The following is a 24,596-nucleotide window of genomic DNA, read 5'->3' as shown; positions in this document are numbered from 1 at the left end:
CTACACAGAAGCAGAAAAATTTGAAATATTTTCACTTTTTTTGAAGAACAATAAAAATAAGAACGTTACAAGGAGAGAATATATATGGAGTTACATCCTAATCATCCAATTACAATTTATAGTGAAAAACGAATGTCATGTTGTTGCTAACGAGATAATTCAAAAAAGGGCATTTTGAGTTATCGCAGCCTACCACTTGAAAACTGATTACTTAGCTTGTCAGGTTGTTCTTAAAATTTGAAACTCTGTGGTACTCAGAATAAGAGAGATAGACCAAACATATGTTATATATTCGTAATCAGGAAAAAAAGAGCTGGTCAAATATGGAAAAATATACAGGGTGTTCCATTTGAAAAAATGAAGTTGCAATCAATATGTTGGACACTCTGTATATATTTCATTTTGTGAAATCATTTTGAAAAACACTTGTCGATTTCGTGATCTTTTTGTAGAAAACATTTTTTTGTACCTCTTTTAGTAACAAAGTTAAAGGGGGGGTCAAATTATGGTGAAAAACCCGGTACCTACCGACCATGAAATGGGGGTTAGCTAAGCGCGATTGCAGTGGCTTCAGCTGTAGTGAAGAGCGACAGGTGGGAAAATTTCATAAACAAAAAACATATTTCATTTAATATGTCATATTTATATTTAATATGTCAAAATACACACTTTTTTAAACGTATTCTCGATTATCTGGAAAATTCTATATTTTTATTCTATAGAAAAATCAGGAGACCTTTTCTTTCAGTTAAACTTTCAGAAATGAAATAATTTTCTCTGAAAAATGTCAGTGGTGTAGATTTTCAATTGGAAAAAGATCATCGCACCCCGATATCCACGCCAGAATAATTTTGGCCGAAGATACTCACCTAATTCGAAACATTACATTATCTAGACCTCAATACCTAAAAAAATCAAAACAATGAATGTAATATTACAAGAGTTATAAGTAAAAACTAATTTTTTTTCAGACTTTAACACCCTGTATCTCTAAAACGAAACTTGTTAGGGTATATGTTCATATGAACAGTTGTTCTATCCGACGCCAAAGTTATTGAACTATGCATTTTTATACTCGCCTCTTATGTAATATTCACTTAACCATACAGAGAGGGGGCGAAGTGATAAATGCACTATCATTGCAGACTTCTAGGGTACTGGTTCTCTATATGTGATGTCATCGACGGTGTTATATTGCGGGTTTATCATTTTACTAATCTTCCTATTCCAGTAGTCCATTTCGTTCATGAGAACAGCAAAAATGGGCAACTTGGATTTAGCGTTCCTCACCCTCTCTTTCTAAGGGAAATTTTCCGGGAAAATGTGAAGATTCCAAGGCCACCGAGTTTGGTCGATGTATAGGGCATCGTCGATGAACACTTTCATTAATTACTGTCTGTCTTACCAGTCGATCGCCCTTCTCAGAATTATCATGTTTATCGACGGTGATTATAAAGAAAAAATGTTAACGGGTTATAATTTCAAAATCAAAAATTTTCACTTCAAGTAGATACCGAAACATTCAAACATTAGTTTTTTATATTCATTCCAATGGATTGTTTGAAATTTTGATCAATAACCAACATTACCCTGTGAGACTTGTATACAAAAAATTGTTATTATGAATTCATTTTTACTGAGGGTTCTTTTTTCTATCTCATTTCGTGAATTAGTACATGAAAAAAGTATCTAAAGTTAGTGGTATGATAATAATGTTTCATGCTATACTTTTTTAGTGAAGTGTAAATATTTATAATATATTTAATTTCAGTTATCAACCCCCTGGTCAGTTTGTACCATATCAAGAAAATGTCAAAATATCAAAGGAGAAATGTGATACCAACAAGGCGTCAGATTCAAAAAAAAAACAAAAATAAATGATGATACTGATTGATCGCTGTTCCCCTGATTAGAACCTGTTTCATTGTTGATATCAGGTAATATATCATCTTGCTCAAAATGTTGCTTCAGGGAAATATTGAATATCATTGTTCATATGTGTCGGGCCAGAAGAAAATTGTGTAATATACTAGCTCTTAGCTCAAATTGTGTAATTTATGTGTTATGATGATGACCAATAAAGATAATGGCTATTATTCATTCACACTATTTACTAAATTTAATTAAATAAAAAAATGTTTTAAAATAAAAAAATACTGAAAAACTGTTCACTGTTCGCACCTTAGAACATTAATAAGAGGAACGGAAATCGCCTTGGTACTGATGCATTTGTTTTGATGCCAATATTCGTCACTCCTCGTCTGACGAGACACTATAGCAGTAGCCTAATATAATTTGATTAATTTCGAAATAATCAATTCATGCTCAAAAATAGTTTACAATGTAATTCATTCATAAAAATTCTTTCGTGTCTCAAAGGGCCAATGTTTTTCTCAGTTTAATGATTCAGCTATTGTGAAGTTAAGAAAAAAGGATTCCTGATAAAATATTGATCAATAAAATTAGGATTCTCCACGCCTATGGCTCACCCACACACAATCGGCTAGCTCGATTGTGATTGGTGATACTAAACTTTCATCTCTCTTGTATTCGGGATTCTAAGAATCACACAATTCGCACCGTCTCCACTGTTCTGAGTTCGGTAAATGTTAACCGGATAATCATTCATCGATAATTCCTATTGATAATTTCAACTGATTTTATAATATTTTTTTTTGTACACTTTGTTCAATTATATTATATTCATATTATTTTGTAATTGTTTGTGTTCCACGTAATCTTTCACCATTGTCAGCTAAGATTTTCCCCATAATTAGTTAACTTTCTGAGGGTATTGTACTGGTATTCGTATTTTTTCTCATACAAAAGGGTCTGTTCTTAGAATATTCATGAGAGATTTCACAACACCCTTTTTTAATATAAGATCTCTAGTACCCCATTTCTAGGAAATAAGAGACTTTTTATGTACACAAAGTTACGATGTCTTGGGGTTGAGTGAAACTTGGTTAGATTCTAATTTCCTTTCACATCGATTGAATATTGACGGTTACAATTTTATAAGAGTTAATTATTAATTAATGAATAAAAACAATTTGGAATTCATCCAAAGGTATTTCACTGCTAGAAAGGTTCAATTCAATACACATAGTCAAAATTATAAGGAGAACTGCACTGGACCAATAGATTTGAAAACTTCTGGTAATACCTCAACCCCAAATTGAATTTGAAAAAGCGTTATGCGTTATTTTATTGTCAGGTATAGTCAATATCTTTCGTTCCTACATAAAATCAGTGAGTAAGTAGAAATATAGGTATATGTAAGAACATGGCATTAACCGCAATTTATAAGTCTCCCCAAACTTGTGTGGACACCTTTAATAAAGATCTTCTAACGTATCTTGATAATATGAATCACGTAAAAAGACATGTGCTGATCGGAGATATAAACATAAATTTGTTAACGGATAACGATTTCGTAGACGAATATAAAAATATTATGTACACATATGGGTTTATGTCTATCATTAATGAATGCACACGCCCTGAAGGAAATAGTTGTATTGACCATATATTTTTCAAAACACCCAACATTGAAAACAAACTGAAAAACGTGGAAGGCTATATTCTGCAGTACCTTATTACGGATCATTTTCCAGTTGTACTAATCATAGGCTCTGAAAAGGATATACCCATACATCAAGCTAAGGAAAGAAAATTTAAGCATTATATAGAATACTTTAAATTGAGGGAGGATTTGCTGGAGGAGTCATGGTCTCAAATATATTAAAAAAACCAAAGTAAATCACATTGCTCAGCTTTTTATTGATACCTTAGTCAGACACATAAAAAATAATACACAAACAGTAAAGTTGAAAAAACAAGAAAGAATTCGAAAGAAGTGGATTACACCGGCAATACTTAAGTTAATTAACAAAAAAAATAACCTTTACATACAAACTAAAAAAGAACCTAATAATGAAATAATCAAAAATGAATACATCCACCTGAAAAAAGAAATAGAAATATCGGTGAATAATTCTAAAAAGGCTCATTTACAGAAGATTATTGACACTTCCCAATGTGAGTCCAAAGCTGTATGGGATTGCATGAAGAATATATGTGGCAGCGGCCTCAAATCTGAAACAGAAATAAAAGAAATAATATTTGACGGTGTCGGCACGCAAGATAATGAAGAAATAGCTAATACACTGCTCAACAATTGATAGGGATCACTTACTTGTTCTAAATTTATTTCTGAAATATTCGCTCCAAGATTATAAATTTAGTCAGATATCGGAGTATTTTCAGTTGATAATATGGTTCACTTGAGAAAAGAATGAACAAATGGAAAGTTGGAGAGAAAAAAAGACTTTATTAGGAACACTCAAAATTCTGTGTTTGAATAACATAAAAATTTTATGATGAAACCACAAGAAGGCTGAAGTTTCGGTTAAGCTTGTACCTAGTTGGTCCCTCACGAGCTCGTCTCAAGCATTCTACCCTACAAGGCATACTTTCGACCAAACGATTTATAAAATTTCTGACTGAATGCAGTAGAAGTACTCATGAGATCTCGGTAATCTGAGGAGCAAAAATTTCGGAATAGGTTTATTAATGAGTTTGAATATGGCTTAAAATTATGCCATAATAATTTTCTCCATATTCATATGAGATTTGCATTTTTCACGTACTGACGCAATTGGATGAATGTAGTGGTTGAACTTATGAGATCTCGGTAATTTGCGGAGCGAAAAATTTCGGAAAGGAGTAATTAATTAGTTTGAATAGAGTCTAAAATTATGGCGTAATCATTTTTTCCATATTCATATGAGATTTGCTGTTTTCACGTACCTACTGCCGGAATGGGATGAATGCAGTAGAAGTGCTCATGAGTTCTCGGTAATCTGAGGAGCAAAAAATTCCGGAATGGGGAATTGATCAAGTTTGAAGAGAGCCTAAAATTATGGCGTAACCATTTTTTCCATATTCATATGAGATTTGCTGTTTTCACATACTGACTGAATGGGATGAATGCAGTAGAAGTACTCATGAGATCTCGGTAATCTGAGGAGCAAAAAATTCCGGAATAGGGTAATTAATTACTTTGAATAGAGCCTAAAATTATGCCCTTATAATTTCTTCCATATTCTTATGAGATTTGCTGTTTTCACGTACTGACGGAATGGGATGATTGCAGTAGAAGTACTCATGAGTTCTTGGTAATTTGAGGAGTGAAAAATACCTTAATAGGGTATTCTGAGGAGCAAAAAATTCCGGAATAGGGTAATTAATTAGTTTGAATAGAGCCTAAAATTATGCCATAATAATTTTCTCCATATTCATATGAGATTTCCATTGTTCACGTACTGACGGAATTGGATGAATGTAGTAGTAGTACTTATGAGATCTCGGTAATCTGAGGAGCAAAAAATTCCGGAATAGGGTTATTAATTAGTTTGAATAGAGCCTAAAATTATGCCATAATAATTTCTTCCATATTCTTATGAGATTTGCATTTTTCACGTACTGCCGAAATGGGATGAACGCAGTAGAAGTTCTCATGAGTTCGCGGTAATCTGAGGATCAAAAAATTCCGGAAAGAGGTAATTAATTAGTTTGAATAGAGCCTAAAATTATGCCGTAATAATTATTTCCATATTCATATGAGATTTGCATTTTTCACGTTCTGACGGAATTGGATGAATGTAGTAGTAGAACTTATGAGATCTCGGTAATTTAAGGCGCAAAAAATTCCGGAAAGGAATAATTAATTAGTTTGAATAGAGCCTAAAATTATGCCGCAATAATTTTTTCCATATTCATATGAGATTTGCATTTTTCACGTACTGACGGAATTGGATGAATGTCGTAGTAGTACTCATGAGATCTCGGTAATCTGAGGAGCAAAAAATTCCAGATAGGGGTAATTAATTAGTCTGAATAGAGCCTGAAATTATGCCCTTATCATTTCTTCCATATTTTTATGAGATTTGCTGTTTTCACGTACTGACGGAATTCATATGAGATTTGGATTTTGCACGTACTGACGGAATTGGATGAATGTAGTAGTAGAACTCATGAGATCTCGGTAATTTGAGGAGCAAAAAATTCTGGAAAGGAGTAATTAATTAGTTTGAATAGAGCCTAAAATTATGGCGTAATCATTTTTTTCATATTCATATGAGATTTGCTGTTTTCACGTACTGACGGAATGGGATGAATGCAGTAGAAGTACTCATGAGTTCTTTGTAATTTGAGGAGCAAAAAATTACGGAATAGGGTAATTAAATAGTTTGAATAGAGCCTAAAATTATTATGATATTTAAATTATTCTGAGGTGTTCATTTACGATTGGGTTCTGCTAGCTTAACCTGCTGTAAAGCGGGCAGAACCCAGGGTTTCTTTAAAAAATTGTAAATTCAGAAATTTCATAGAGGGTTCAAACGAAATCGAAATTTGTTCTGCTAGCTTAACGGGGGTCAACGGGGAGTCTATTCCATACACTGAACACTCTATTAGAAATGAATTATTCGCGGCACTTTGCACGAATATTTCCCTCCTGTCAAAAATTCTATGTAAATGGAATGCAATTATCGAAAATTACAGCGATATATGCATTGTAGGAAGCGAAATAGCCCTGCGATAATTGCACTGTTCATAGATGCATAGTTTCTATGCATCTTACACAGTTCGAATCTATGGCAATTCCATTCAACATAAGTTTGACAACTAAGGTAACAGTTTATTCGGGAAATATTCCCCCGAATTACTCTCGTGTATCAAAATGACCGGATAATTTCGCATTCCAGCGATCTCAGACAGTTTTCATGACAACACGCTGTCATGCAATATTATCGGTAATTTTGATGCACTTATGCAATTACTTACGAAAATTTTCACGCTTGAGTTTTAAACTGTGATCACGTAGATTGTTTGTGTTCAGTTGGTATAATGACTTATGAATATATCTTCATGGCATTCAGATTGTCAAAGAATCAAAACGAATGCCAAAAAGCGCTCGCATTAAGCATTCGCACCGGGAACGTGTGTTTTCAAGTTCACGAGTCAAGAATACCAAAACGTGTGACATTCGAAAAGTTCGTATACGTGTTGAAACATCACTTGTCGAGAATAGGGTCCCAGATAATTTCTTGAAGCGTCTGGCGGCCGATGAGGTTTGACCATAGAACAAGTATGTATAGAATGGAAACTCTCATGATAAAATTAACACTGCTTTCAGTGACCTCATGCGGTTATTTGTGAAATTATAAAATGAGCGCGCGAAAATTTGAAATTGAAAATATTTTAATTCAAATAAGATTTTGAATGTGAAAATAAACAACGTACGAAAATAACGTAATAGGCATTTCTTTTTGAATGAGCTATATTACCATTATATTCCTGTACGAGTTCTTTCACATCCAATATATTTGACAAGATTAGAGGCTTAAGTTCAGAGAAAACACAAATTCATATAAAAAAATCATCTATTTGAAGTTTTACATTTTTTTAAATATTTCTAGTATGCCAAATTTTTAATTGGGTCACATGTAACTCCAGAAGATTTGAATTTTGTATCAGTGCCCTTCACAATTGCATATTCAGGCTATCAAACAGCTTATCCATGAGCTCTGCAGTGCCCACAGCCTCTAGTGTCAATTAATTGTTGTCCTCGATATCTGTAGGAAGCAAAACATTCATAAGTACTTATATTTTCATCAAATTTATTGCAATAAATAGTTCTAAATTGACTCAATCAGAATTGAAAACTCTACTATACCATTTGTTTGAAATGTTGAGAACTCACAACTACTTCCAAAAGTGTGCCCGATTAAAAGCTGTTGGAGAAACATAATTCATCAGTCTACTGAAATTTGCTGATGAATTAAGTTTCTCTACATTTTTTAGCCGCTCTTTGTAAGATGAAACTTTTTTTTGGATAATTCTCAGTTTTCTACTCTGATCAATCAGACATTTTGGAACTCACAACTACTTCCAAAAGTGTGCCCGATTAAAAGCTGTTGGAGAAACAACATCAGTCTACTGAAATTTGCTGATGAATTAAGTTTCTCTACATTTTTTAGCCGCTCTTTGTAAGATGAAACTTTTTTTTGGATAATTCTCAGTTTTCTACTCTGATCAATCAGACATTTTGATAGATAACGTTCATTTTCAGTTAACCTTTTTCTATATATTAGTTTGCTGAGGCTGCTTAAAATTCTTCAAAGTCTCTGTTGATACTTCCCTCTCAACATCACTTTGGAGATGTATTCCTTCAGTGTCATGAACTTCTCTGTCTTCCCCTTGGTTTGAAAATCCTGTGAAATATAAATAAAAAAGTAAATAAATGGCAGATAAGTAAATAATAATTTTCTTGCCAATCATATATATCTATATATACATATGCAAAATTACTATTGAGGGTAAGTTTTTAAAAAAAGATAATATTTATGGACAGCCGAAACACTTGTCTACGGTTAGCACTTCTCCTTGAGGACTATACTTAATTGCTTATCGTTTAACTTTTACACTGAAGAAAATATAACAAAATTTAACTCACCAGGAAGAAATAATTCAGGGATAGCAGTTGCCAAATTCCTTTAAGGCTATCTAATTTCAATTCTTGCAAATTTGTTGAGGAATTTTAGAGTTGAGCAATGGATAACTAACTTTTTCGAGCCAAAGTTTGAAAATTGTTGGCTCCTTCTCTTCATTCGAAAACGATGACGTTTACTATACATATCTCCATATTTAGGAACACAATATTTGTTGGATTTCAAAGTTGACTTGCGACATAATAAATCTCTTACCAAAAATAAAGTAAGCTACGTTCGACGGATCAACTAAAAATTTTTGAGGTTAAGTAAATATTTCTCGAGGTAAACAGAAAATCAGCGATGCGAGCGGCCACTAGAAGTTGTTGAGGGAACTAAATTACTGTTTCAGAGTTTAGTACCTCAGTTTCTCCTCTATATATACTTACTCTATGGGTTTGACATCTGGGTTTCAGCTGGTCGTGCTGAAGAGTAAGATTAGTGGATCGTTGAGGCTTCTTGTTGAGAGCAGGTATATTATCGAAGTCTGGTTGAAGCACAGAATAGAGAGGTATTAATACCTCTCTAAGACTACCTCGGTAGTACAGTGGACTGAGAAGTTGGCTGTGGTGCCGAAGGTACCGGGTTCGAATCCTGGCTAGGTCATGGATGTTGTGTATGTCTGGTGGAGGTTTATGAGTTCGATATAATAAATATGACATGTTCGCTGTGTAGATGGTCTTAGTAGCCAAGCACATATAAAGGAAAAAAAAAAATTCCTCTCTATTCTGTGGTTGAAGTATGTCGATCGTTGAATGCTGAATGAATTGAGCTGTGGACGTTGGTTACATCGGAATAGTGTAAAACACTGTTATCCTTTGTCCTGATTGTTTCCTAGGAAGAGGAAACTTTAGAGGACGTGCTTATGTCTCACACGCATAATGTGACGGAGTTTAGCTCTCTTCTTCGTTTTCTATAAGCGCTAACATGGGGTGCCTTATTTTTGAAGGGTCTTGCGGGTCATAATTAAGGGCATCTTTCAGCGTCTTGTTTGAGTGGAACTCAAGTTTATCTAGCAGCTTCCTGTTTCGTAGTTTTATTTGCTTCGATATAATCTCCATCTTCAGGTCTTGTCTGATATCAGTGTTTCAGATGAACCAAGGGGCATCTGTTATTTTTCTTAGGATTTTGTTCTGTAATACTTTTAGTTTATTTTGTCGTACTTTTCAGCTTGACCCCATGCTGTGGAGAAGTATAAAATGCTTGGTATAATAACAACCTTGTATAATCTTAGTTTATTATCCAAGCTCAGCGGACTGTTTCTCGATTATAGGGGATGAAGTTATACATTTTTCTGGCTTACTTTCTTTTTCTGATTGCGTCGATGTGATCTTTCCATGTTAGTTTAGGGTGGAAGATCACACTGAGGTTTTTAATTTTGTTAATCCATGGGATCTTTTCCACGTTTATTTCAATTTGGTCTGTTGGAAGACCTGATATTCTGCTGAAGACAATTGCTTGTGATTTTGCCAGATTGACTTTCACCTTTCATTTTTCCATCCATTTCAGGATGTCGTTTGTGGCTGTCTGAAGGTATCTTCCGCTACGGTTCATATTCCTGGAATGGGCAAGCACAGCAGTGACATCAGCATAGGTGAACATTTTTACGTCGTCTTTGAAAATTCTTGGGATGTCCGATGAGAAAATGTTGTACAACTTCGGCGAGAGTACTTTTTCTTGTGGTACACTGACAGATAACACATTCAAAAAGAAATCAACATCCTTCAAACCGCCCTACAACAGAATGGCTACAACAGTCAACAAGTTCAGAAAGCCATCAACCGACATCAGACCCATACACAACAGCCCAAAAATCCTCTAGAAAATTTCCCTCATAGAGCTTTTCTACCTTTTATCAAAGGTGTCACTGACAAAATCAGTCGCATACTACGAAAACAGGATATAAAAACAGTTTTCACAGCCGATAACAAAATTTCCAAATTTCTTCTAACACCAAAGGATACTTACTTTCTTTTACGATCGATAACGAGTCTCAAGGAGTATACGAGATACCATGTTCCGCATGTCCTAGAACATACATAGGACAAACCAACAGAGACATAACTAACAGAGTATATGAGCACCAACTTGCAATACGCCAAGGAGATCCAACATCTGCCCTATTCAAACACTACTCTGAAACAGGACATAACGTTGATTTTGAGGGATGTAAGACCATCTCTGCAGAGAGAACCCTGACATGTAGGATAATCCGTGAAGCACTCGAGATCGAAAAACGACCCAATTGTCTCAACAAACGGGATGATGGTCAAAGATTACCCAACACTTGGAAACCTTTGATTTCCCGTCTCATGGCAACACATCGATCGACAACTCAGCCCCCGACAACAACCCGATCGACAGTTCAGCTTCATACCACCCGTACCAGGCTCCCAGTTGCCACCCGTTCGATAACAACCCGATCGATGACTCGAAGTCACGTGACATCACCATCGGTTCCTGCACAATCGATAACAACTCGATCGACAACAAACCGATCGAAAACAACTCGATCAATAACAACTCGATCGATGACAGCTCGATCAATGACTGGAGGCTGCCTAAGAACTGCGCAACCTCCATCACGTGGGTCACCTCCTTCTACTATGAATACAGGACCTCTCGTGGTTAACGTTCAGTTGCCTCGAGGGACACACCTACGAGAATACTCTTGTTGATGATACCTGGGGAGTAGGCAGATTGAGACCCCGGCGTAAAGTCAACAGTTCTTGAAAATGGCTCCAAAATCGGAGCCGAAACGTCGAACACGACAAAATATTAAACGCGGTCCAATCCGGAACACACAAAGTTCATATATATATATATTTTTTTTTTTTTTTTTTTTTTTTCACCTCGAGGGGTTTGGCTGGGCCCGAAGATGTCGGATCAAACCTGATCAAGACAACTTCAGCCATTGACAAGAAATTTTCGGACTATTCTTGTCGTCCACAGGACTACCTCCTTCTGCGCTGTGCTTATGATGTCCTGATCCAATCCCAATAGAGCTGTGTTCTCTCCCAGATGTGTCTCCACCAGGCCGTTCGTCGTGATTATGAGCGGGATAATATACACCTTTCTGAGATTATAAATCTCTTTCAGCTCGAAAGCGAGATCTTCGTATTTCGTATTTTTTTCGGTGTATGCTCTAGAAATGTTATCATCTGCAGGCACAGTGACGTCGATAATATTTGCCTCCTTCTTAACTTTGTCGAAGATAACAATATCCGGTCTGTTGTGTGCAACCAGCCTATCCGTCTCCATCAGGGTGTCCCAGTAGAGCCTGTAATTCTCATTTTCCATGACCGCTTTTGGCACGTATTCGTACGGCTTCCTTGAGGTGAGTATCAATCCAGTTCTTATAGCTATCGCTTGGTGGTAAACCTTAGCCATTGCGTTATGGCGGTCTGTATACTCTTTAGGTGCCAAGATGGAGCAAGAAGACGTGACATGCTGTATTGTTTCAAGACCCTGAGAGCACTTTCGGCATCTATCTGATGGTAAGTATCTTTTTGTTATGTTCTTAATATATGCTCTAGTCGGAACCACCTGGTCTTGGATTGCCACCAGTCTTCCTTCAGTCTCAGGATATAAGTAACCCGCTGTTATATATTTAAGTGATTGTTCCTTGTTGACATTATTATTTTTCAGGGCTTCTGGGTACCTGCCATGTAGCGTCATTCCGTGCCACCGTTCAGTCAGCGTTCCGATGGTCGGTGCCTCGGTGGGATTTCTTCGGTCTGATAGATTAAGCGCTGTTATGTTCTCGTCCTCCTGACATATAACCTTGAACAATGGTGAGTTTTTTGTCTGAAAGTACCCTCTCAAATCCTTCACGACATTATTATGGATGATTTCCAGACTCTGTAACCCTCTACCTCCATCCTTCCTGGGTACATATAGTCTGCTTACCGAGGCATGTGGGTGATGAATCCCGTATTTTGTCAGGAGAACCCTTACCCTTGTATCCATTGATTGGAGCTCTGTGGTCGACCATCTTACAACTCCAAATGAGTAGGCTATGCACGGAACAGCCCAGGTGTTGATGGCAGTGAACATAGATCTTGAGTTCAGTTTGCTTGCCAGGACCTTTCTGAGCCTTCCAAAAAACTTTTCTTTAAAGGTTGCCTTAGATTCGGCAAGATTTATTTCCAGCCCCTGTTGAACTCCCAGGTACTTGTATGTTTCGTCCAACCCCATTCTTCGGATAGATATGCTATCCTGCACCTGCATTTCATCTCCCTCCACCAGTTTTCCTCTCTGTACATGCACCACCGCACACTTACTCAGCCCCATTTCCATCCTTACCGTCTCCGAGAAGGATGCCACAATCTTGAGCATTCTCTTCATCTCCCCCTCACTGGATGCATAAAGCTTCAGATCATCTATGTAAAGCTGATGGTTAATCTTCGTGTTCCTTCGTCTTTCAATTATGTAGCCATATTTGTCATCTCTCAAAAGCTTACTCAAGAAATTCAGCGCCAGACAGAACCATAGCGGACTGAGCTTATCACCTTGAAATATTCCTCTTCTGATTTTTATTTCAGGTGTTGCGGTAGTTTTTCCCTGCGTGGTGACCAGTAATTGCGTACGCCACGATTTCATCAGATGTTCTAGAAGCTTCACTACAGACTCAGATACTCCATAAAGGCGCAAGGTTTTCAGCAGCCAAGAGTGTGGCATGCAATCGAAGGCCTTTTTATAGTCGATCCATGCCACAGATATATTCCTCAGCTTTTTCCTGGCCTGTTTCATCACCAGGTGATCAACAATGAGAGCCTCCTTACATCCTCTTATATTTTTCCTGCATCCATTCTGCTCTGGGGCCATTATTCCATAGTTGTCCACATGCCTCCAAATGGTCGTCGTGAGCACACCTGTAAGTATCTTGTATATTGAGGGCAGGCAAGTGATGGGTCCGTAGTTTTTTGGGTCGCTGGTTTTATCTCCCTTTGGTATCATGTGGGTTACACCAAGCGTGAGAGACTCCGGTATCACCGAAGGGTTGTGCAGGGCTTCCTGGAACATTCTAGCCAGATGTTTATGTGTTGATTGGAAGTTCTTCCACCAATAATTGTGCAATCCATCAGAGCCCGGGGCAGACCAATTTCTTGCCCTTCTCAGCACCATACGTATATCTTCCTCCTTTATTTCAAGCTCTTCCATGTCATACGTTTCAGCTTTCCTCTCAGCTTCTTTTATCCAATAGGCCCCGTCGTCATGCGTCTTCGCGTCCCCCCAGATTTCATTCCATTCTCTATACATTTCTTTCAATGATGGCGATTCTTCCCCTGCAGCCTCTACTCCCTCTTCAAGCGACCGAAAAAATTGCTGTGGGTTTTTGTAATACAGTTCGTTGTTCCTGTACCTCTTAACTCTCTCGTTATAACGTTTCAAGCGATTGCCTAAAGTTTTAACCTTTTGTTTCAGCCTATCGCAGATTGTCACCAGCTCCTCTCTCAGGTGCCAACCACGACTCCTCACCCGGTACTCCGACGCAACTCTTAGTGTTTTCTTCAGAAGCTTTCTCGATGGACTCTCCGCATGCAGGTAAGTGTGAATCACCCCAATCTTCCTTCTGTTCTCATCTATCTTCTTTTCTAGGCGTATTTTCCATGGAGGGGTTTTATCTTTGCGGTGCGTGGGTTGATTGTTTCCTAAATGAATGCCAACCTCCTCGCAGAAAGTCACCGCAGCCGCATAGACCATGTCCAGTATCTCTTCAATATTCTTTGAGTTCCGCATACAGGTGTTCAATACGTCATCAATTTTCCGAACAGTCTGAAGCAACCTGACGGAGCCCTTCATCCTTGGCAATTTTGGTCTTTTCTCAGGTCCCATTCCCGAGAACAATTGCAAATTTCTGGAGAAGCGTCGCTCTGTTCCGGTTTGTCTAAAGCTCACTCTAGTCTCCACCTGCGTACCATTCCCAGTTGACCCCATTTCTTCCTGTACCTCCGCTCCAAGTGGTGAAACACTCTGCATTATAGAATCGAGCTCCATCGACGAAAATTTGCCATTCTGGAGAATCCATCTGACTCTATTTGCTAATAAATTGGGATAAGATCGTTTCTCTGGGTAGATTTCATTCCAGGTCTCAGTTAAAATTTGTCGGTAAGTTCGTCCTGTGAGTTCTTGCATCTCCAAAGCAATAAAGTGAACGCGCATTAAAAGAATGTTTTCTTCCTCAGACCATCGCATTCTCCCATCTCGTCTCCCAGAGATAACCGTGGAACTAGCCTGTGCTTCGTTCAAACTGTCACCTCCTCTTCCTCCTGAGACTTGATCTGAGCTTACGGTGCCATCTCGGGGGGCTGCGCCGCTTGCCCCACAGTTTCCCCCAACAGACTCTTCCTCCTGACGGCTCCGAAGGTGGCCAGTCCGCTGCCTCCTACCGCCCTGATTTTGGCTTCTCGTTACAGGAGCACTTCATATACTTCAGACACCCAGGCTGCTAACCTAGGGCCTGGAAGACTCGGGAAATGCGAAGTCGTCACTCCCCGAAGGCACAAAGCCACCCTGCATATATATATATATATATATATATATATATATATATATATATATATATATATATATATATATATATATATATATATATATATATATATATATATATATATATATATATATATATATATATATATATATATATATATATATATTGTCTCCAGATAACAGTCGTACATGAGATCTTTCGGCAAAATTCCTATCCAAAACAAATGCTCGACAAACTAATGTATGAAACTGACAGAGTATCCATAACAGAATCTCGACGAAAACCTGAACAAATTGAAAATATAGTTCAAGATGATCCTGTAATAAAATATGGCAGCCTTCCCAACATAGGAAATCTAACCAGCAAAATTAAGAATTGTTTTAAAGATGAAAAAGTAAAAATAAGTACATACAACACGAAAACTATCAAGATGTTATACAGTAAATTGAAAGATACAACACCAAACCCACTGAAATCTAATGTAGTGTATAAAATTAAATGTTCCGAATGTGATGGCACCTATGTGGGACAAACATCTCAATGGTTAAAGAGTCGATTAACGTTACATAAGAGTGATATCCGGACAATGAACCCACGATGTGCTTTAGCTGTACACTCAATGAAAAAGGATCATAAAATTGATTTTGAAAATACAGAAGTATTATGTACGGAAGGTAAATATAATAAAAGACTGATACAAGAAATGATCAACATAAGAAATCAAGAAAATCCAATAAATAAAAAAACTGACGTACAAAAATTAAGCAATGTTTACACGTTCCTGTTAACATATCCAAACCGGGAACGATTCTATGATGGACCACTAGAAGAATAAAAATAAGAAGAAAAAGTAAACCAAAGTTGACGCAATGCGATTCTGTGATATGTACCAAAGAAAATAATTAAGTTAGGTTAGACACACTGTTTATACTCACATCCAATTGACAAAGAAAGATTAATCCAACTGATAGAGTATTTGAGACTAATTTACTTAAAAATTTGCGTTAATTGATGAATTTTAACTTATTAAGGAGACAACCTCAAATTCTGTAAGTGACTGTTTTTAAAGATTTGTGAAAGTTCTTTTTGTGTATGTAATTTTAATTTTAATTGTTAAAATTGTAGTAACCCTGAGGAAGGAACTAACCAGTTCCGAAAGCTTGGTATGAATAAAGAGTAAAACTGAAATCCTTCTTATCAGTCGAATTCCCTTAAAGATTCACGATATATATATATATATATATATATATATATATATGTCCTTTACACATATATATATATATATATATATACAGGGTCTTTCACGAGGAACCTCATCCATATTTATACGGGAAACTACTGAACGTATTTTCATGAAATTCATCACTTATAAGTATTTCACGATGCTGATGAAATCTAAAATATTTTCAAGGCATGCGCACCTCCGGTTTTTCCGGAAATGACGTCAACTTCCGTTTTTCAAATTAGAACACCATTTTTTCATTGCAGAAATAGATTCCTTAGAAAATTTCAAGTTATTTTGATGTAACATTTTTCAGTTTTGGTTGGAAAATTCTCTCTGAGCGGGAATTTTCGAAAAAAAAATCGAAAATAGAGCTCCGCTGAAACAAGAATAACTTCGAGGTTTTTGGATGGAAAATTTTCATTTTTGGGATTTTTCAAGATGTAAGATTGATGTATCCACTTTAAAAATCGAAATCGCGAGTCATGATACAGGGGGTGAAAAAATCGCTTTCAAAGTTAGGGATGACAAAATCGTGAAAAATCAATTTTTTCAAATTAGAACCCCATTTTTTTATGGCAGATATTGAATCTACGTTAAAAAATAATGTGAGTGTATGCATCACACCCTTGCCCTAAAGTGGATATTTTCTGAGTTATTCACAAAAAACTGTTTTTCGTCTTGAATTTTCAGCTATTTCTTTTCCCTTCAAGCCAAAAAGATGAAATTTTCAGGAACTGTTACTTAAAACATGTTTTAGATTTTACTACCCTAATATGCAAGAGAAAAAAGTTACAGGTTTTTCCTAAATAGATGGCGAATTTTGATTCGAATTTGTATCGGAAACCTCTGCGGTGCCGCAGTCTTGGTCTCTGCCGACCACGCCACGGAGGCGGCTCTGACCGATGTAGTTGCAAAGAGCATATAAACATTTTAAACTACGTTTCTTTGTTTCAACTACGTGAATGATGCAACTTTCGACAAAAAATTTTGTCTGAAAAATAACATTTAGGGGGATGAAAAATAGATGTTGTCCGATTCTCCCCCTTGACTAATATCCTCGCTAAGGATATATATATATATATATATATATATATATATATATATATATATATACAGGGTGAGTCTTTGACTTGTACATATATTTTAACCGAAGATTCCTGAGGTCCTTTATAGTTTTTTCCGATTCGGCCCGGTTACTAAGATACAGGCTGTTGAAAATCGATAAAAAAATGTGATTTTCGGCTATATCTCGTAAATGGTTCTATTGAAGGAAATGATTTTTGGAATATAGCTTTTCCTTGATGTGATACATCTTCTCCGAACACAAGATTCCCTACACATCTTTCAGTTTCTTCATTATGAACATTACATCACATAAAAATACCAGAAAATCTAAGAACCCAACTGTTAAAATTAATTTGAACGTTCATTGAAGAATATTTGGCTAATTTGAAAAATAAAAGTATTCCTCATATTTTTTCGTACAAAGCGCCGTTTTCGAGTAACTTGATCTTAAAAAAAAAAATTATCTGTGAAATTCAAAAAAATGGGTACTTTGGCTAAATGCAACTCTGTTCTGTTGTGGAAAAAAACCACAGAAATGAATATTTACTATGATGGCATGTCTCAGATTTTAGAATTGAAGTACTAGCCAACTTAGTTTGAAAATGAAGTTATTTGAATAAGCTCACCTCAACTCTTCTATTTGATTACAAATTATTGAGCTTTGACACAGCTCAGATAATAAGATACTTCATTAAAATCAACATTCTATTTTGAAAAGTCCAGATTTCCCATAAAGCCCATGTTTAAAAAAGTTTTCACAAAATAGTCCCATTTTAATGACAACAATCAATATCACACTAAAGACTGCTGCCATCGAACAATACTGTATTCTTCTTGTGGTCATTCAAACTCACATCGAAACATACCACTAAGTACATACTAGACAAATTTTCATGTGATTGAGATTAAATACTTTTATTCTTTTGCTACTCCATAAATTCATCCTAAAGCATATGATTGACATACTTCCAAGAGTGCCATAATTGTTTTAATATGAAAACAAATAGGTGAGTTGAAAGAAACAGGATATTCAATTGTGGATATTTATATTAATTACTTCTCATTTATTTTCAATGGCGAAATCAAGATGAATCAAGTATAGTTGGCTATAATGCAGGTACATATTATAGAACAAATTTCATAACAAGTGGAGTCTAACATTTTCCATTGATTACAGAGCCATATAACTTCATTTCCATATTTTCACACTAATGGCTTCAAAAATATTGATGCAGATCATTATTTTTATGAGATAGTTGGCACAAATCAAATGCTTCATTTCATAAAGGAATTACTCTCTATCAGAATGCATACTTATTTATTTTGTATCCACACCATTATTTTGGAAATTGTTTTTAAATTTCTTGAAAATATGTATAGAACTTCAATATTCTGTTGGGTTTCTTCAAATCTCCGATGATTTTCATTTTATGCAAATATAATATCAAATATCATAAGACAATAACAGTGTAAACTTTAAATGAATATTTTAGATTTTAGGTTAGAAGTTACAACATAGATTATTCGAACTGTTGTGTTTAAATTTGCAACACTCGAAATTTGAGGTTCAAACTTAAAACCACAGACTACTAGTCTGTGTTAGAACTGTCACAGATGAATATTATTTATTTGAGAATGTAAGGTTAAATTGCAATTCTAGTACGAAATCAAATAAACAACGATATATTATAAATGCGATATAATAAATGAATGGATATGAATTATGAATATCAGAGCTAAGCTAATATGGGTGGTAGCGAGCTCAATTCGTTATGATTATCGAAAATGAAATAGAAAATCAAGAGAAAAATATTTAATCTTTATCGTCAGTGAAATTGGGATAACTCATTTATTAAAAATACTACTTTGTTCAACAAATGGAATGTTAAAAGTGAGTTTATGATGGTTTTTTTAATTTAATAGCTTATTTCCAAGGTTCAAATTGTATATCTTATACTTGCGAAAACTTCAGTGTTCCGGTTACCAGGGGTGAATTAGCTCATTATGAAAATTTAAAATGGCTATATCTTTTTAACAGGGCTGAATCGGAAAAAATGGTAAATGGAAAAAGTGTTTCCTTTGACCCCAAGAATCTTCGGTTAAAATATATGTACAAGTCAAAGACTCACCCTGTATATATATATATATATCTTAATCTAGATATCTATATATATATATATATAGATATATATATATATATAGATATATATATATATATATATATATATATAGGATTGTGCGAAAATTCCTGGAGGGCCCGTAGCTGCAGCATCCTGTCTTGACGTTTCGTCCGGCAGATGACTAAGTAGGAAATTCCCGCATAAGTCGGTGGAGAAAAAAAAATATATGTATATATGTATATTCTTTTGAGAAAGAGCAATACAAATTATTAATTTCAAACAATCAAGCATATGTTTCGATGAATCTAGGTAAATAAGCGACTATATCTCGGGATCCACTCATCCTAGAGAATTGCGGTAAAAAATGTTACCACTAAAGCATACAAAAAACACACTGAAAATTGTTATAGCTATCGTCGAGTAGAAATATGAATTTTACTCGAAAATGTTTCATATCAAGGTGATAAAAAAATATCATCAACAGTAAAACACAAGAGCTTTTTTTTATCGGATAAATTTGCAACGAAACAGTTTTGCCAATCACTAATTTTGCTCGAAAAACTGACATGAAAAAATCGCGACACCGAAGGTGGAGCGATTTTATGTATTGTCAGTTTTTCGAGCAAAATTAGTGATTGGCAAAACTTTGAGTTGAAGAGCAATTTATCTAATAAAAAAAATCTCGAGTGTTTTTTGGCAATATAAATTAACGACAGAATATATGGATGAACAACAACAATAATTATCTTTATTAATACAACAAATTTAAATAATTACCACACCGATTCAAAATAAAAGCACTATATGTTTGAAATTCAAAATTCTGACAGACTAATTGACAGTTTTACTAGATATTGAGGAAGAGAAGATTTTATCCGATAAAAAAGGATGCCCCTTTTTTATCGATGTCAAAGTGACAATAACATTTCCAGGTATATGACATTTTAACATTGGAGTTAATGTATCAACAGTAAAAACACGAGCTTTTTTTTATCGGATAAATTTCTCTTTGCAACGAAACAGTTTTGCCAATCACTAATGGACTAGTTTAGTTCTGTTGATAATACTATATTCGACACGATAGAATTAAAATATAGAGCAAAACTGATAAATCAGTGAAAAAATTTTGAAAATCCATCAATAAGTGACTGAGAAATAGATTATTTAAATTTATGTATTTTAGCGCGGATTGCTTTGGTCTGTGACGTCACGGCACTGGCCTGTGATCGCTACACCATAAATTACGTTTAAATACTTAGCCGCGCCAAGGTTCTCGCGCCGTTTGTAGTTGTACAGTGTAGTTTTAACTCGAGTTTTGTTTTTATGTCACCATAATGGAAGAAGGCTTCGTGAAAGAACAAACTGACAATTTGCCTAAAATACATATATTTGCAGTGATGGGTTTTTTTTCTTCAAATCCATCTTATGTCAGTGCTGAAATAAAAGGGGTCAAACTTTTCAAGTAAGTATCTACTTTTGAGTTTGCTTCATCATGGTTCAACTTATAACGATGATTTATTTAAAAAACGTTTCATAAACAGTTTGTAGTTGAGTACTGGTTGTTGAAGTCTATCAATGGCAAAACATATTTATGTGAGGAGTAAAAAGTAAAAAGGGAAAAAAGTAATTTATATGTATGTATATAGTCAGTTATTTCAGCCATGGTGTAACGAACAAAACACGACACGAACGGCACAAGTGATTGTACACCAATGAATTCGTAAGCACTCTGCGAATACCAGTCGTCTAGTGTGTGACGTCACGACACTTACACGTACTATGAAATTATTCTTCCAAGCGCAACTTCAAAGTCCCATAACTTTTTCATTTCTAGAGATATTTCAATGATTTTTCCACATTTTTGTTTCATTTTACTTAAATTTTTAGAATTGATCCTTAACAAAAAAATTAAAACTAGTCCATTTCACGAGAAAAACTGACACCGAAGGTGGAGCGATTTTATCTAATGTCAGTTTTTCGAGCAATTTTAGTGATTGGCAAAACTTTGAGTTGAAGAGAAATTTATCTGATAAAAGAAAAGCTTGGGTGTTTGTTGGCAAGATAAAATAACGACAATAATCATCTTTATTAATACAATAAAATTCGATTATTTGAAAGTACAATTATTAAATACACAACTGTTATAAATTGTTTGCTTTGATGTACTGATTTGAAAATTTTCTTCTGTGGTATTCACACATGTGGAATATTCATTTTGATTTCTCGGACTCGAGGATCGTAAGGAACTAATAAGATTCTCATGATTTCATGGTCAATTTGGAGATAGGGTTCAATTGAAGAAGATGATGAGTGTCCCGTTATCTTTATAAGCTGTTGTTCACTTAATCCTGCTTTTACTAATTGAGACACTGTACAGGCGATTTGAATGATTGGCAATTTTATTATTTGAGATGTCGAGTCCAATTTTAGTGGCAGAATTTTTGGTTCAAGTAGAAATCATATTGATACCTAGTGGAACATTTTTATACCAACCTTTAGAATTTGTGTTTTTCCAAAAGGGGTTTGGAGTTAAAAAAAGTCGATCGGATGTTATGTGATAATATGGTTCACTTGAGAAAAGAATGAAAAAATGGAAAGTTGGAGAGAAAAAAAGACTTTATTAGGAACACTCAAAATTCTGTGTTTGAATAACATAAAAATTTTATGATGAAACCACAAGAAGGCTGAAGTTTCGGTTAAGCTAGTACCTAGTTGGTCCCCCATGAGCTCGTCTCGAGCATTCTACCCTACGACGCATACTTTCGATCAAACGATTTATAACATTTTGGGGCAAATTCGTCCAAATATCCCGTAAAGCGTTAGAAAGGTCCTCCAGGTTATTGATCGGTTGTTCTAAGGTTGACAATTGTCTAGACATCTCAGACCAGACATGTTCGATGCAATTCATGTCTGGAGAGCGAGCTGGCCAGTCCATCCTATCAATAGCATGAGTTTCTAGCGCTTCATTAACCAGACGACTACGGTGTGGACGGGCATTATCGTCAATTAAAATGAAATTCTCGCCCACGGCAGCAGCAAACGGAACAATTATGGGTTCAATAATCATATCGTGATATCTCTGGCTGGTCATGGTGGTGTTCTGCAGAACAACCAACTCTGTGCGTTGGTTCGAACAAATGCCTCCCCATACACATATAGAACTTCCGCTAAAAGCTGTTGTGGGTACCATAAACTGTTCTGCATACCTTCGACCTCTTTCCCTCCAAGCAAGAATACGTCCATCGGAGTTGACCAAACGAAATCTAGACTCATCCGTAAATAAACATCGGCTCCAATCTTCAAGTGTCCAATTGCGGTGCTCCTCAGCCCATTGCCGTCGATGAACCCGGTGTTCCCTATTCAAACAGGGATGTTGTACCCTCCTACGTGCTCTCAAACCACGAACATGTAGTCGTCGTCTTACAGTCTGGTTCGAAATTAGAACTCCTGTTGAACTCAGTGATCTATTGAGCCGCGACGCCGGGTAAGTGGGATTTCTCCTAGCATTGAGGATCAAAAGACGATCTTGGGCAGCTGTTGTACTGCGCTGCCGACCTCCCTCATTAACATAAGCTACTGAGTCGTTTTGGATGAACCTATTCCAAGCCCGACTCACGACAGTTTGCGAAACATTCAACCGCCGGGACACTTCTCGCTGGGACAAACCTTCCTGTATCCACCGTATGATTTGGTCCAGTTGCACAGGAGCCAAACGTCTTCTCGGCATGACTTGCCACATTGCTTTTCACTTCACCTATAACAGCCTACAGATAATAATCGATTTTGTGAACAAGAGCCGATGAAGTGAGGAAGACTTTGATATAATCAACTCAAAACATCTTACTTTTTTCTTAGAGAACATATAATGTACAGATATTCACGAGATAACTTGAAAAAAATACAAATGAAGAGAAGTTCATAAGTGATCCCTAGCAATTGTTGATCAGTGTAGTACATAACACGCAGAATTTAACCGACTTTTAAGTTGTTCTGTATGGGGTCCCCACTTCAAATGTTTATCGAGCACAATTCCCAAAAATCTCACACTATCATCAACCATAACAGAATCATTTATTGATTCGGGATAGTCCAGTCTAGATCTGTCACTATAAAAAAACATGCATTGAGTTTTCCCCAAATTCAATATGAGGTTGTGGTTACTTAACCAATTACCGACAAGCTTGATAACTCGATAAGCTTCGATTCTCCCACAGCAGATGAAATACTTGAGGATCTGATCAAGTAATTGGCATCATCCGCAAACATCCTCGTCGAACACATCAATCTCCTAGGTTTATGCAATTTTGGTAGAAAATTAATATAAACGATGAACAGAACAGGTCCGGCTATACTTCCTTGAGGTACGCCCATCAAGATTTCTCTTTCATCTGACACCAATATTTCACTATCAATCTCCATAATAACTATCTGTTTTCTCGATGTTAAATAGCTCTCCAATAGTCTCAACTGATTGTCCTTTATACCGCAATCCTCCAGAATTTCCAGCAATCTCCCATGTTCCACACAATCGAAGGCCCTTGTCAAATCTAGAAATAAACTGATTGGGATTTCTCCCTGCTCAATAGACACCACAACTTCATTTATAAGTTCATAGACAGCTGTTTCAGTACTCCGGTTCTTCACAAACCCATGTTGGCATTCTGAGATCACACCAAATTTCTTGAAGAATTTCAGTAATCTAGTAGTTAGTATTTTCTCGAATACTTTTGAAAAAGAGGGCAGAATACTAATCGGTCTATAGCTATTTGGATCACTGATGTCTCATTTTTTATGTAGAGGTTTGACAATGGCAACTTTCAGTTGGTCCGGAAACATTCCCTCTTTGAAACAGCGGTTAATAATAAAGCTGAGTGGTTCGAGTTGTAACGATTCAACGGACCGTATGTAATTTTGCCCAGCTCATGTTTAAGAAACGCCACTGATTCCCGATGTAATTTATCGAACACTATCGATTCTCATATTTAATACAGAGAGTGCGCGGAGATTGCCGTTCAATATGGGAATTTTCAGTTTTCAGCTGAAAGAGGATTATTATTGATTTGACGACTGATTGAAAACAGGTGGAGAGTGAGTGTGATATTTTTTGGTGGCTTTACGTATGGTTGAGTACCTTA

General features: G+C 35.9%; 2 protein-coding genes across 2 annotated transcripts in view; one reads left to right on the top strand and one right to left on the bottom strand.

Annotated features, from left to right (window-relative positions):
* LOC123681100 (ribonuclease P protein subunit p25-like protein) overlaps window positions 1-2,100 on the top strand; it is a 41,853-nt gene extending 39,753 nt beyond the window's left edge. Inside the window, exon 4 of the mRNA XM_045619306.1 lies at window positions 1,772-2,100. Coding sequence (XP_045475262.1) covers window positions 1,772-1,877 — 106 coding nt within the window. The 3' untranslated portion in view covers window positions 1,878-2,100. The remainder of the gene's footprint in view (window positions 1-1,771) is intronic.
* Window positions 2,101-11,462: 9,362 nt separating this feature from the next.
* LOC123680881 lies at window positions 11,463-24,113 on the bottom strand. The gene is made up of 3 exons (XM_045618999.1): window positions 24,110-24,113; window positions 23,635-24,008; window positions 11,463-14,951 (listed from the first exon to the last, which is right to left on the bottom strand). The coding sequence occupies exons 1-3, from the start codon at window positions 24,111-24,113 to the stop codon at window positions 11,463-11,465; spliced, it is 3,867 nt and encodes a 1,288-aa protein (XP_045474955.1).
* Window positions 24,114-24,596: the final 483 nt, after the last annotated feature.

The sequence above is a fragment of the Harmonia axyridis genome, chromosome 5, assembly GCF_914767665.1.
Source record: "Harmonia axyridis chromosome 5, icHarAxyr1.1, whole genome shotgun sequence".
Lineage (NCBI taxonomy): Eukaryota > Metazoa > Arthropoda > Insecta > Coleoptera > Coccinellidae > Harmonia > Harmonia axyridis.
The sequence above is the reverse complement of the archived record's forward strand: the minus strand, read 5'-3'. Positions and strand labels throughout refer to the sequence as shown.